Consider the following 14,267-nt stretch of genomic DNA (forward strand, 5'->3'; position numbering starts at 1 on the left):
CTTCTTTAAAGCAAATTAACTTAGGAGAACAGAATCCCATGAGTCAGCAACTACTTAAAAGCAAAGTTAGCACTAAGATGCTCACAAGGGACTTAGAACACTATTCCGTCAGAAATAAAAACATTTAAAAAATAAGAGCAAGCAATGTTTCAGGTGATCTTCATGGGAATCTTTCCTTGAATGTCAGCTGTGAAGACGTGGGCGCAGAGACTGTCAGAGACAGTAGTTGATTTGTTGAACTTACGTTTTCCTGTGATTGCGGTTCGCACATCCGAACTGGAGGCCTTATTTTTCAAATTCTGTGCCAATGTGAAAACATAATCCAGTTGAGGCCGGCGCTGCTCTAAGTCGGCTTTTGTGATCTGTGAAGAAGAAATGTTTGTTGCAATGACACTAGGAAGAGAACGGATGCAAATAGTAGGCAAACCCTGGACTGTGGCCATCAAAGGTCTCCTGGCTGTCACCCTGTGGTTGCTCTTGCTGCCCTCCCTTCAGGGATGAGGAAGCATCAGCCACGTGACGCGGTGTCGAGGCAGTGGACTGGGGCTCTAATCTCAGCTCTCACTCCGCACCTGCACACACAGGTAAAGGACTTCACCGCCCTGCATGTCAGTTTCCCAGAAAAGAAATACTTCCACCAGCCAGTTATCGGAAGTCTGAGGGAAATATATGAAGAAGATCATTTTGAAATTCTAATAAACGGTTCTAAGGGCAAAAGCAGTTGCTGCTGCTACAGAGGGCCTGCCTGAAGTTGTTTTACTCCGGACAGGAAGGCAGGCGAATGCCCCTTAAAGGGACAGGGAAAAGCCATCAGAAAGGGGTCATTAGAACAACTGCAAAGTAAGTAGCCGTGGGCATAAAAAACGGATTTTCTAAACCGGGGATGAGCAAACTCTGAGGATGGGAGCGCCAACCCTGTCCCTCACAACAACTGAAACACGACTCCAGAGTCATAAGTATATTTTGACAAATAAGTTAGGTATAAAGTAAGTAGGGTATCAAGGTATACTTTATAAGTAAGGTAGAACGGTACAAATGGAGTTATGAAATTACTCAAGAGTCCTAAGTATATTTTGACAAATAAAGAAGGTATAAAGTAATTTTATAAATGAAACTATGATGGATTTAGTTTTACCTTCAGTTTTACTTCTGAGCCTGTGTACAGCCCACAAGGCCCGCCGCCTATGGCTGTCGAACCGCAAGCCCCGCTCTCAATCCCTGCTTCCCTCTGTTTCTAGATCCCCCTGGGGGCGCTGCAACCATCCAGGTGAGGGGCACAAGCAGATGCCTACCCTTCGTCCTGGATTCCAGGCTACCATGCAGAAGTGATTCGTTTGGGTCCCAAACTTATTTGGTCTACTGTCCCCTTTTCCAGAAAACAAAGCAACAACAAAAAATGTATCCTGTGTCCCCTTGACACTTAAAAACTGCAACTCCAGTCCATCATGCAGGAGGAAATGCCGCTGCATGCTTTCACGTGCCCCTGAATCCATCCAGCACACCCCAGTGGGCAGTATCGCTGACTCTTCTGGGCACTGTGTCTCTTCATATGGATAAAATATAGAAGGCTCATAAGAGTCTTAGGAAGGCAGTGTGTTCCGTGTAAGCACGCGTAGCAGCCATACATTTTTAAATGAATTACAGTGTGTACAAATGGCGCCGCGCAGAGGCTCTTCCCAGCCCTCCTCTTTGAGTCCACGACTCTGTGGTCTCCAGTCACTGTATCATTTCAAGTCCCGTTTGTCAATGGGTGGCTCCCAACGCCCAATCCTCAGCCCATGGCTACTTCTCAATGAATGCTGACCACTGCCTTCTCAGCCGCAAAAGGACTTGTCAATACAGCGAATCAGAAGTTGACTCGCACTACCTCCCCCCAACCCTCCGTTTCTTCTCCTCCACGTCTTCGCCCAGGGCAGCAGTAGCAGCAGCATCTTAGCCACAAAAACAGGGCTCTCTGACTTGTTGCGAGCTATAGCATACCGCCACCCCACCCCACCCCACCCCAATGACACACCACTATGCTGTCCGCCTGCACTGAATCACCAGAGCACCCTCACTTAGTCTCCAGCTACAGTTAAACAAACAAAGGCGCTCGGCCAACTGAGTCCAGATGGCAGCCCACAGACTTTGCAAGGCTCCTGAGCCCCTTCACAAAGTGAACCTCAGCCTTGGGTCGCACTACACCCCTTGTTGCACACACATGGAGCCCAACAGCCCCTGCACTTCCCTACACCAAGAATGCCATTCACTTGATCTCCCAGGGCCCTTCCCCTCCTCACAGTGCCGGCCCTGACCGCTGCCTCTGGCTTTTATGACATTCTGCCCTCCTACAGCAGTCTGTCTACTTGCAAGAAGCACAGTGTCTCTGCCCAGGTGAGCTTCTTGATCACCTGGGGATCAACACACAACCTGCCTACAAGGTCCTTAAAGAAGTGAATGGGTCCATCTGGAAAAACCTTAGAAAATTGCCCAACATCCTGCCACCACCTGATCATGCTCATGCACCAAAACCAAAACCCACAGCCAGAGAGTTGATTAAAAACTGAGTAGAACTGCCCCAGGGGGGTTCCAAGGCTCTGAGCTCTGAGCTGCTGGTGCAGGTTAAGTGTTAGACTGCTAACCACAGGGTCACCAGTTCAAACCCACCACTCACTCACCACCTTGAAGATTTATAGCAGGGATGGAGAACATCCAACTCACAGGCCACCTACTATCTGCACCATCACCAGTGACATCTGACACCACATACTTCCCCAAAGAGAAGCAGTTCCAGCTATCACACTGGAGATGAGCCAACTGAAGGCCTGATCAGTATGACCTGTGAATGATGTTATAATGATTCAAATGGCCCTAGTAAAAGAAAAGATTCCCCCACCTCCAATGTACAACCTTGGAAACCCTCTTACAGAGGACAATAAAAGTCAGAATTGACTCTAGAGCAGTGGACTTGAATTTTTGTTCTATGGACTCTTTACAGGAGAAGACTCACACATCTTTCTCCCACAGAGTGGCTGCTGGTTCTGCACAACCAACCTTTGGATTCGTCATTGAGTGCTTTACCTCTATGCTATCAGGGTTCCTAAACTTGACCTAACCTAACCTACTTGGATTGAGTTCTTTCTGACTCACAGGGACCCTAGAGAAGGTTTATGAGACTTCAAATCTTTCCAGGAGCCGCTACCTTCATCAATCTCCCACAGAGCAGCTGGGGGACTGAACGAACAACCTATATAATTAGCAACCCAATGCTCACCAGACAATGGCACCAATGAGCCTTAAAGTTAGTACAGCTGCTAAAATTACTCTCCTATGTGCTCCCAATTTCTACCTTTTCCATATTCTTATACCATACCTAGCTCAGAACCTGTTGTTTTCAGGGGCCACCAAGTTGGTTCTGACTCATAACAAGTCTCTGTACAAAAGAACAAAGCGCTGCCTGGTCCTGTGCCACCCGTGATTCCAGTCACGGTGAGAAGCCATCTCATCAGGACCTTTCTCATTTTCAAGGACCCTTGAATTGACCCCTCATGATGTCCCTTCCCAGGGACTGGTCTCTCCTGATAACATCTCCAAAGCACATGTCCAAAGAAATGAACTCTCCTCACCTTCACTTCTGAGGAGCATTCTCGTCGTCCTTCCTCCGTAACAGAGGTTCCTCAGGAGCACAATGAAATATTCTAGAAGTCCCATTCCTGACAACATTAGCCCTAAGCCGTGATGATCCACCCAGCTGAATGCATTTGCACAGTGAAGAAAACACACCTTCTCATAGCCTCTGCTTTCAGTAAAGACCTATCTGACACCCCTCATTCCCAGTCTTCCTTTGAATCTGGTTTGGATTTCTGGCAGCTCCCTGCTGATGTACTGGAATACAGATCGCCAGAACCACACACAAACTGAATGTGAAATAAGAGCTGGACAAATTGATAATCAATGATACATGAATTGCACACAATTAAAGTCAAGAGATTTCTAATGAAACAAACAACCCCAAGACCTAGGTTCAATTCCCAATCGATGCATCTCATCTGTCGGGGGAAGCCTGTGTGTTTCTGTGAGGAGGATCAAGCTTCAACGTAGGCTCCAGACTAAAATTGACAAAACGAAAAGACCAGGCTAGCTACTCCCAGAAACCAGCTCCTGAAGCCCTTCTGGATCACAGCACAGCTTTTGGATCCCATTGTCCCTCGATCACCATGAACGTGGCCTCAAGGCAACAGCAACTACTGACGAAAGCAGCGAGTCTATGGGACTGCTCACTGTTACTTATGAACAAATAAGTTCAATGTGAAAGAGAAGTTGAAAAAGATATTTTCAGAAATTATCCACCTCAAAAGTATCCACACCAACCCAACGGTTTCAATGGAGTCATGGCAACTTATCTCAACCCTACTGGACAGGGCAGAACTGCCCCAGGGATTGTCCAAGGCTGCCATCTTTACTGATGTACACTGCCGCATTGTCTCCTACAGAGCAGCCCGTGGGTTTGAACCATCAACCTTTGGGTTAGCAGGTGAGGACTTCACCCCACTGCCCCAGACTCCTTATCCTGCATCACACTAAACATGACATGTGACCCTAGTGTACATTTACACTAATGTGCCAAGCTTTGTGGTACCTCGTTTAGGTTTGGGGGTAAAAAACTGCACTGAGTCCACAGCTTAAGTTGAAAAACCAATCTGATCTCATCACCACGGTAAAGATTCAAGAAAAGTCTTCCGCTTCAGGCTGACTGACAGATGAGCCATTTTAAAAACAAACAAACAAAAAACCTTCCTTCTTTCGAAATGTAAGACAAGCAAAAGGGATCCAAACGAATCCTGCCGCTCCCTCGGGTGACGTTGCATGGTGCACCTACTTTCATTCGAGACACTGTCTTATTGATCTCCTCGACATCCCCAACAGTGACAATGTTGGACTTGAGCATCTGGTCGATCAATACCAGCCAGTCGGCTAGTTCTGTTATGGTTTTATCCAGATCAGCAGGCACCGACATTTCTGCAGGACGCTGAGGCGGAAGAGGGATGTCTGGAGCAGATGATACGAGCGCCACCTTCTGGACACTGGGATGAGCTGAAACAAAAGACCAGGCAGCCAAATGTTAACCAACCTGGAGGAGATTTTGATAGTGGGGTTGTATTTGGTCATGGACGAGCATGACTAAGTAATATTTAATTTAAGTAAAAAGATAATTCTAAGAGGTTTTTATTTTTTTCTATTGAAAGGGCTGTGCTAGTCCCTATAATATCGTCTTTGGTGCTGAAAACAGACTAAACGATCTCACAATATCCTTGGGTAGCAACATCTCAGAAAAATAGAGGCTTTGAGAAAATAAGGCATGCAATATAATCCAGCATGAGAAAAATCAGGAGTGCAATTTGATTTTTTCTAGTTTGTTTTCTTATATAAAGCCAACTTATTCATATTTTGGGGTTTGTTTTTTTTTTTCATTTTACTTTATAACCACTTTACTCAGTCTTAATAAATATCTATGAAAATTCTATTTACAGATTCACTAACTTTTATTAAACCCCTTTGGCTCCTGAAATTTTGTTTAAAAATAAAAACTTACAAGTAGCATTTTCTAGTATTTTTTATGTGTCTGATCACCACCTTAGTATACATTTCTCAAAGTAGAATTACTGGGTTAGAAAAAACTTTTTAATTAATGTTTTTAATACACACTGCCAATTGCTCTCTCTAAAACGTGTACTAATTTAGATTCCCAGCAGCAGCTTGTAGAACCGATAAACATCCTGCATCAATACCAACAATCTTCTCTTTCAATGGATAAACACACATCTTTTATTATTGCTTTCATTTAATGGTTTTTTGATTAGCAGTAAAGGTGAGTGTCTTTCTTGTTCATCAAATAAACATGGTATTATTTTAATGATACATTTTATCTGCTTCCTGTCAATTTAGATGAGCTCTCAAATAGGAACATAAATATATGCCTCATTGTTGGAAACAACCTGGAGATTTTTTATGTGCCCCACCACCACCCAAAAATATATATTTTAACAAACTAGGAGTGAACAAATTCACAAATCTGTATTTGATCATTGTTTTCCCAGGACCTTAGATAGACACTCATTTTCTCCAATAATTTGACGAACATTTTTGGTACTTATTTTATTTTTGTTTGTTTTTAAGATGGGGAAGTGGTTGTTTTCCTTTAGTTTTGAAACAAAAAAATAGTTAAATTAATTTTATGCCCACCTGGGTCTACTCTGATATATGGTATATTAAGTGAGGTTATGAGAGGTCTCAGAAAACATTAAAACTCAGAGTCATTCTCATCAAAATCCCAACAATGTCTGCAGTATATAGCTTGACGAATACATATAATCCCATTTCCCATTTTAAAATTAATACAGAACAGCGTGGGGTCAAGAGTGGTACCAAAACCCATTTTCGTTAGAGAAATGTGCTCCTAAAAGCTATACCATCATTGTATTACCAATCTGACACTTGGCCAAGAAACATTATAGACCAATGAGGAAGAATCTAATAATGATGTCATCAATAAATGTCAGGGAAAGTGGTGACCCATGGCAGAGGGTCAGTGGAATGGATTTTGACCTCACACTCACCATATAAAAACAAATTCCTGGGGAACTAAAGATCTGAACACAAAACTCCAAAATTGCAAAGGTCTCAGATGAAAATGTAGAAAGAATAGTTTTATGACTTCAGAGAACTAAAGCCACTTTAGCATAAAGGACACACAAAAAAGGTAAACTATCACTAAACCCTTACTGCCTAAGAATTCTGTACAAAGATGCCACACACAGGTTTTCAAAGCCACAGGTTGATGGGGAAGGAATTTACGATCTACCTTGCTGTTCCTAAACTAAAAATGCCAGCCGACAATTCATAGAGGAGGCAACAAGAAGGCCAATAAACATGAAAAAGTAGTCAACAACATAGCTAATTAAAGAAATACCCATTAAAATGAAGTATTCTATATCCATAATTCAGAGGCTCTCAAAGTGACATTCCAAGAGACCCCTTCAAAGCCCCTAAGACCCACGGAGTCCTTGAATAGTGCAAAGGGATATTGCCCTGGGCTGCTCGCTGAACGTTGAAAGGCCGAGTACACCTATTAAGACCTCAAAAGAAAGGGCTGTCCACCTACTTTGAAAAAAAAAAGTCAGCCTTTGGAAACTCAATGGAGCTGAGGGTTGCTTTAGTTCGAATGGATTCCACAGCCACTGACACCGGTACAAGCAGGGAACATTTGTCAAGAAGCAGCTTCCTTAGGACGGAGCACTTTTCCAAATCTCTAGCTGACACCTGGCCCCTAGGATCCCACATCTTAAGAACAGGTTAACATAGCAGGTGATAGCCGATGTCCTTAAAAGCAGCATGTACCCAGGGCAGCTCCACCCACTCTCTCCCCTCTTCCTCAGTAGGACTCATTGATGCCCATGCACCAACTAGGAAAAGGCAGAAAATGTTACCTATCACCACAGAGGCACCTGCATACAGGGCAGTCAACTATGTCTTGTGTTAAAAGAAACTTCTTTTCTAATCATTGAGAGTACAATAATCATAACTGCATAATGTTTTGAAGTAAGCAATTTCTAATTTATATATGAGGGGGTACCCCCCAAAAAAAACCCAGAATTATTTTCCACCTCAAAAGCTATGTATTTAAATTTTTGTTTTTACAAAATAACCTTATCATCTTCGAAGTACTCTCCATTACACTTAATAGATTTGTCAAATCGACAATTCCATTCTTGGAAACATTTTTCAAACACATCTGTTTGGATGGCTGACAACACATCCCTCGTCTTCACCTCTTCTATGTTGTCAAATCACTATCCGTTCATGTCCTTCTTCATTCTCAGAAACAATATATGAACGTCCCACAGAGCAAGGTCAGGTGAGTATGGTGTGTGGGACAAGAGAAGCATGCTGTTTTTGCCAAAAACTGGTGCACTGAGATGGCTACATAAGCAGGTGAATTGTTGTGGTAGCAACACCAGTCCCCCATGTGCCACAAATCAGGCCTTTTTTTGTCACACACTGTAACCCAACCTTTTCAGAACCTCTCAATAGGAAGCTTGATTAGCAGTCTGACCTGGTGGAACAAACTCCAAATGCACCACTATAGCCCTAACATCAAAAAAAGAGCTTTGTCTTGATCTGTGATTTCATTTGATGAGCTTTTTTAGGATGAGGGGACGATGGCACTGGCTTGACTGATATTTGCTTTCAGGGTCATAAGAATAGTATCATGTCTTGTCACCAACAATGACCTTGGGGGGGGGAAAGTGTGAGTTGAGTCAGAGCTGTTCTTTCAAAGCAGGGCATGTTTCCACTCAACACTCTTTTTCCTGGTCAGGCAGAACCCGAGGCAAAAATTTCACAGTGAGACTTCTCATTCCCAAATCTTCCATTAAAATTTGCTGAACTGAGCTCCAAGATAGTCCAGATAACTTCCCCATCTCTTTAAGGGTCTGTCATTGCTCTTTGAGAACAAATGCACAAATGTTGTCAACGTTTTGGTCAGTTCAGGTAGTTGATGGATGTCCAGAAGGAGGTTTGTCATCAATCAGCATTTCACCTTTGTTGAAACAAGAAAACCACACATACACTTTCCCCCCATAGTACTGTCCTTGTAAGCTGTATTCAACATCACAACAGTTTCTGCGGCACTTTTCCCTAGCAGGAAACACAATTACACAGCTGCACACTGTTCTCTTAAATCGGCCATCACAAAAAAAAAAGGTTTGAGCAAAACTACTTTTACGAAAAAATTCACTGTGACCAGAGAGAACATTTCCAGGTGACACCACTGGGTGCACTAACTCAGAGAGTTGCTGGATGCTCACCTAGCGGGAAAAATGTGTACTACAAAAGTTCCAGCACAATTCTGGTTTGGGGGGTTACCCCCTCATATGGCAGTGAAAAATTACTAAAATTACACGAATGTTGCTTTGTTTTCGCTTTTTTAAAAAAGACATCAAGAGTAATACATTTTATCTTACCAGCAATCCTTGGATGTGACACAGAACTGGGTTCCTGGCTGTATTCCTTTAATGCAATGGGCACGTCTCTGCTTATCTATTGCATCAGGCCAAACACAAAAGTAAGAGTATCAATAAAAGTAACTGCCTTTTAAAAATAGAAGTGTTACACTAAATTATAACTCTGTCCTTTCTCTTTCCCTTATGCTTAATCTTCTGCCTGGACAATCTCACCTTTACTAACCAGTGCAATCCTATCTTCAAGAATGCCAAGCAGACCTTACTGACTTGACCTCTCCCTTCACCCTCTGACTGCTCTACTACCTGTCTCTCACAAGCTCATTCGCCTCAGCCCATCACTCTAACGCCTTTATCCTACAATGTAGAATTTTTAATCTTCTAATCCTTGACCCTGGACTCTCTCTTCCAGGTCATGGTTTCCAATGATTTCATTTATAATATAGGGTTCTGAGAGGCCAGTAACTCCCGCTCAAGACATATCTTTGATCTACCCCTATGAACAGGAGATTCAGATATGTCCAAATTTAAACTGATCAGTCTTCCCTGACATTCCTTCCATAAATGTCTAAAGATTTCAATTAATCTTTCTCTATTCATTCATTCTTTTTTCTTAAATCATTTTTTGGGGGGCTCGTACAGTTCTTATCACAATCCATTCATCCATCCATTGTGTCAAGCACATTTGTACATTTGTTGCCCTCATCATTTTCAAAACATTTTCTTTCTACTTAAGCCCTTGGTATCAGCTCATTCCCCCCCACCCCCTCCTACCCTACCTCCCTCATGAATCTTGATAATTCTTTATTTTTTCATGTCTTACACTGACTAATGTCTCTAGTCATTCTTATGATCACTCCTTCTGTGCCTACCGGACAGCTACGGCAGTCTTTAAGAATGGTTAACTCTCCTCTGCTTAAAACCTGACCTCTGCCCTAAAGATGGCAATCAGTTCTCACGCTGGAATGATGCGTGGCAAGGCCTTCATGACCCCATCTTCACGAGCACCTCGCTACCTTCTACTCCTGTTGTGCTGCCTCCAGGACCCCAACGCACCAGGTTCATCCTTGGTCTCTGCCAGGTGTTTCCCATGTTGCTGCTTCTCCCATATCCGTTCCTCTATTCTTCACATGATCCCATACTTACCCAACCTTCATCAGTTTGTTTGGAATTCACCTTCTCAAAAACAAAAACAAAAAACCCTCCCCCGTGTACCCTAAAGTCTGGTTCCCAATGTACTTTTCTGGTCCATGGAGTAGCTCCAGGTGCCCTGCTTCTCGACATGTCTCACCTGCATTACATTCATGGAGAAGCAGTGCCAAGCTCTTTGCTGTATTCAGAGTCCTCAAAATGTTGGCTGGCACAAAGTGAATATTTAATAAAATCCTATTGAGTGAATGGGTGAATGAAGAAAACATCCTTAGCATTTTCCAGGGTGTTTGTTGATGCTCTCTGGACAATAAACACTGTTCGATCTTTCACATTCACAATTCACCTAAGCTATCAGACTTGATGCAAAGTCCTGCAATAAAGGAGGCTTTACTTTTCTAAATGATGCTTGAAAATTGATCACCATGATCTCTCCTAGAACAATACATGTTGTGTCCTTGGCAGAAAATAAACACTTGTACTCGGATTGAAGGTGATAAACTGAGTTTGGCAGAGCCGAGACGGTGGCCAACGTGGATGGAAAGAAGAGTCGGCGGGGGGAAGAAATCACAGGAAGGTAGACCCCGAGAGTGTCTTACAAGTCACAGTACAAACTTTGACTTTGACTTTGAGTGAGTGGGCTAGGATTGAAGGATTCTTTGATCTGAATTATGATTTAACAACATCCTTGTGGCTTTCAGGTTGAGAAGTGATTGACAAGGGCCAAAGACTGAACAGAGAAGTCAGCAGGGAGGTCAGGTCAATAATCAAGATAAGGATGATGAGGCTGAGAACTAGTTAGTGGACATGAAGACAATATGTCATTGGGGTCACCTTCCTGAAGTTGTGTTATATGTTTTTCCAGTTTTCAGTAGATGAAACCCAGGCTTGGGGAACCTACAGAGACAGCAAGTAGAATAAGGGTTTAGGGAGGAGGTAAATACAGTGGTGGTGGTGGGGTGAAGGGGAAATGTTGTCAAAGAGTCCATGTAGAAATAGAATGTTTGGAAATTGATGTGGTAGCAACTGTTCAATTCTGAATGTGACTGAAGTATGAAATGAAATGACAAATGCATTAAATCCCAATTATATATTTTAAAGACTTGTGTCATGGTAACCCTGTGCATACCTTATTCCACGTTGCAGTCACACTTCTTAAGCTTTCTGAAATTTTGTCTCTTTCCTGTAAGCTCAAACTCTTCTCTGAAAGAATTTCCAGTTCAGCTCTACTCAGCCATTTGAGTTTCTCAGCTTGTACTTCCATCTCTTGGGTTAAATCCTAAAGGAGTCAGAAGAGAGCTGTGGTTAAAAGGTTGTCCTTCTGAGAAAAGTCCAAAACTTGATTAGGACTCTTCTCATGCCAATGTAGACTCTTCACTTCTTACATGGGAAATGAACATATAAGAAGCCTGAACTCATGCTTACTAACTGTGGATGATGCTATACACAGGAGTGAACCCTGCCTGCGTGCTTATATGTGCATGCACAGAAACACACTTTCTCTTGCTCCGTCTGGACAGATTCGTATGAAACCATATTTACACCACTAGCTTAGCAGGGTGCTCTTCGATAATAAGAATTACGTCTCTACAAATAACAGGCTAAACAACAGGAGCAGCAGCATTCCTCTGCTATAGGACCCCAGTCATTTCAGTTCATTCAAGTTGAATGCAAAAGGGATGTGCAAGCAAACGATTGGGTTTTCCAACAAAACAAAATCAAACTGCTTAGATATCAGTCACATCTTGAAATAAAAAATTAAATGCTTACTACATATTATTTCTACCATTAACTACCCAAAGACATTTATATGTTAGACTTTTTAATGTAGTTTTTACCCTCCTTGCTTTTAGTCAGTCAGTAACCAATTTCTTACAGTGTGTCTTATCATCAACACAATTCAACCTATCTTGACTTATCCAAAATGAACAATAATAGCTTCGTACCAATATGGCTTCAATTATATTCCTCATAGATAAGACTGCTTATCCATAAAATACAACAAGTATTTTAATTTTTAACAAATAGAAGTAGTTATGGATATAAAATGGATGGGCATTTGGGTGCATTGAAATATTGATGTATCATTGTTATATGTTGCATAAACATAACTTTGAACAATTTTTATTGGTCCCAGATGAACAAGATATTTGATCAATGCAGCTATGAATAAGCCCACAGCTACAGTCCTGTGACCACTTATGACTTTTCTTATAAAATTCCATTTCTTAGCTATCAGTATAAGTATCCCTAGCAGCTATCGCAGAGAGGGCTCCGGATCCCCGCCATGAACCAAGTACCACAGTGAAGCAAATGTTTGGCTTCGCATAAATTCTCACTACACCTTAGTCTATGTAAGTGTGCAACAGCACTGTGAAAAAGTTTAATGAACAAGAAACATTCCTAAAAGGTAACATAGAGACACCGAGTGAGGAAACACAGCTGGAAAAAATTCCACAGACAGGCTTGCTCAACCCAGGATTGCCGCAAACCTTCACTTTGTCAAAAATGCACTACCCAACATTTATAAATAATAAACTCCAAGATCAGAAAAGGAAATAATATTAGAGTTCAAATTTGAGTGCTTGGCCTGCAGAAGGCTATGGACGAGAGTGAAAGCCTAAATCACATTTGCAGAAAACCCTGTGAGGGATTTAAACCATCACTGAATTCCCTCGGACCACTGACCAAGGATGTGAAATGCCTTGCCCCTCCATCAGAGTGCATCAGAAGGTGAATGAGCACAGATATACCTAGCTTAAATGTTAACACCTTATCATTTGTTTTCCCTTTTGATCTATTTTTAATTTGTTCTACTTTTTAATTATTCCCTGCTTTCTTTTGGATTGAGGATTTTCTGTTTTATTTGGTTATTGTTGTAGGGGCAGGAGGGTTGTATGATTTCCCTTATATGAAATTCATGATTGGTAAATCTATGGCAACAGCAGCAAGATTAATAGTTTCTTACAGATACAGCAGTGGAGAATTGGTAAGCTAATTCCCATGAGTATAAAAATGAAGGAAAAAATTGATTCTGTTGATGTTTGCACAACTTTTTAAAATATATTTCAAACCACTGAGTTTTATGGTAAATGAATTATATGTTAATGAAACTACTAAAACACACACACATACTAGCTGTGAAGCACAATAAAAATTTGTGTGTCTGTAATTATCTATTAAACCTAAAAGCAAAAGCTATGATTCACAACATTGCGGTATTATATTCCAAAATTTGCATTTCCCCAAAAGTGGGCGATACCGCCCCCTGGTGGATGTTGTCAAGATCCAGGGGCGCTGCAAAGGGCAGATACCAACACTTCCATAATATATGTTTCATTGCCATTGGGGTGCTGAGTGATTTTCTTCCCCACTAAAAATGAGGACAACAGACCAGATAAGCTTGGGAACTTATGGATGATGAAGTCTGGTTATTATATCCCCGTCAAACCACAATGACTTGTAATATTTATGTGAGTGGTGTCTTACCTAAGTAACACTAAGGGTGTAAGTGCTCTTTAAAACTACAATGACAATCTTTCAAGTTCAACACAATCACCACAAAGTGAAATTTTTCTATTTTCTTCTTCAGCCCACTAATAATTTGCACTTACACATTCAAGGATCAAAAAGCCCAGGCCCACAGGTACCAATAAAGCACTTACTGTTAATTCTGGCAAGTTTTCTTCCAGCCCGGTGGTGGCTTTCTTCTGCAACACCATGTCTGCCTTTCGTAACCAGCACGTCACCTCAGCCAGCCGTGTCCTGTACTCCATCACCGGCTCGCTTTCTCCTGGTAGCCTACAGGAGCACATGTGGGGGGCATAAGGAAAGACATTACCAATGCAACAGAAAACCAGATGATTTTCTTTGGATATCTAGAGGAAATATCTCCTAAAGAAATAACTATGTACTTTTAATTGTGTGTTATTTGTAATGCGAATATTCTATAATATTGACTATTGTGTGATGTTGTAGGAAGAGTTCTTCTTTAATCAAATTGAAAGCTTGAAAAGAATGATATCAACAAAGAGGAAGTGCTGAAATCCTGGTGGGGACTGAGCATGATAGTGGGACAGGAGGAGAATCAAGGGAAATAGAGGAAAGAGCTGGGAGGCA

The 14,267-nt window shown here is 41.9% G+C and overlaps 1 protein-coding gene across 1 annotated transcript in view; it reads right to left on the bottom strand.

Moving 5' to 3' along the window:
- UTRN (utrophin) overlaps window positions 1-14,267 on the bottom strand; it is a 619,010-nt gene that overhangs the window by 334,074 nt on the left and 270,669 nt on the right. The window contains exons 43-47 of the mRNA XM_045294578.1: window positions 13,814-13,949; window positions 11,278-11,427; window positions 9,003-9,078; window positions 4,859-5,073; window positions 245-362 (exon numbers count right to left, since the gene is read on the bottom strand). Of these exons, the coding sequence (XP_045150513.1) occupies window positions 245-362; window positions 4,859-5,073; window positions 9,003-9,078; window positions 11,278-11,427; window positions 13,814-13,949 (695 nt within the window). The remainder of the gene's footprint in view (window positions 1-244; window positions 363-4,858; window positions 5,074-9,002; window positions 9,079-11,277; window positions 11,428-13,813; window positions 13,950-14,267) is intronic.

This window comes from Echinops telfairi, unplaced genomic scaffold, assembly GCF_000313985.2.
Source record: "Echinops telfairi isolate 266 unplaced genomic scaffold, ASM31398v2 ScPeMD7_3533;HRSCAF=4204_0, whole genome shotgun sequence".
Lineage (NCBI taxonomy): Eukaryota > Metazoa > Chordata > Mammalia > Afrosoricida > Tenrecidae > Echinops > Echinops telfairi.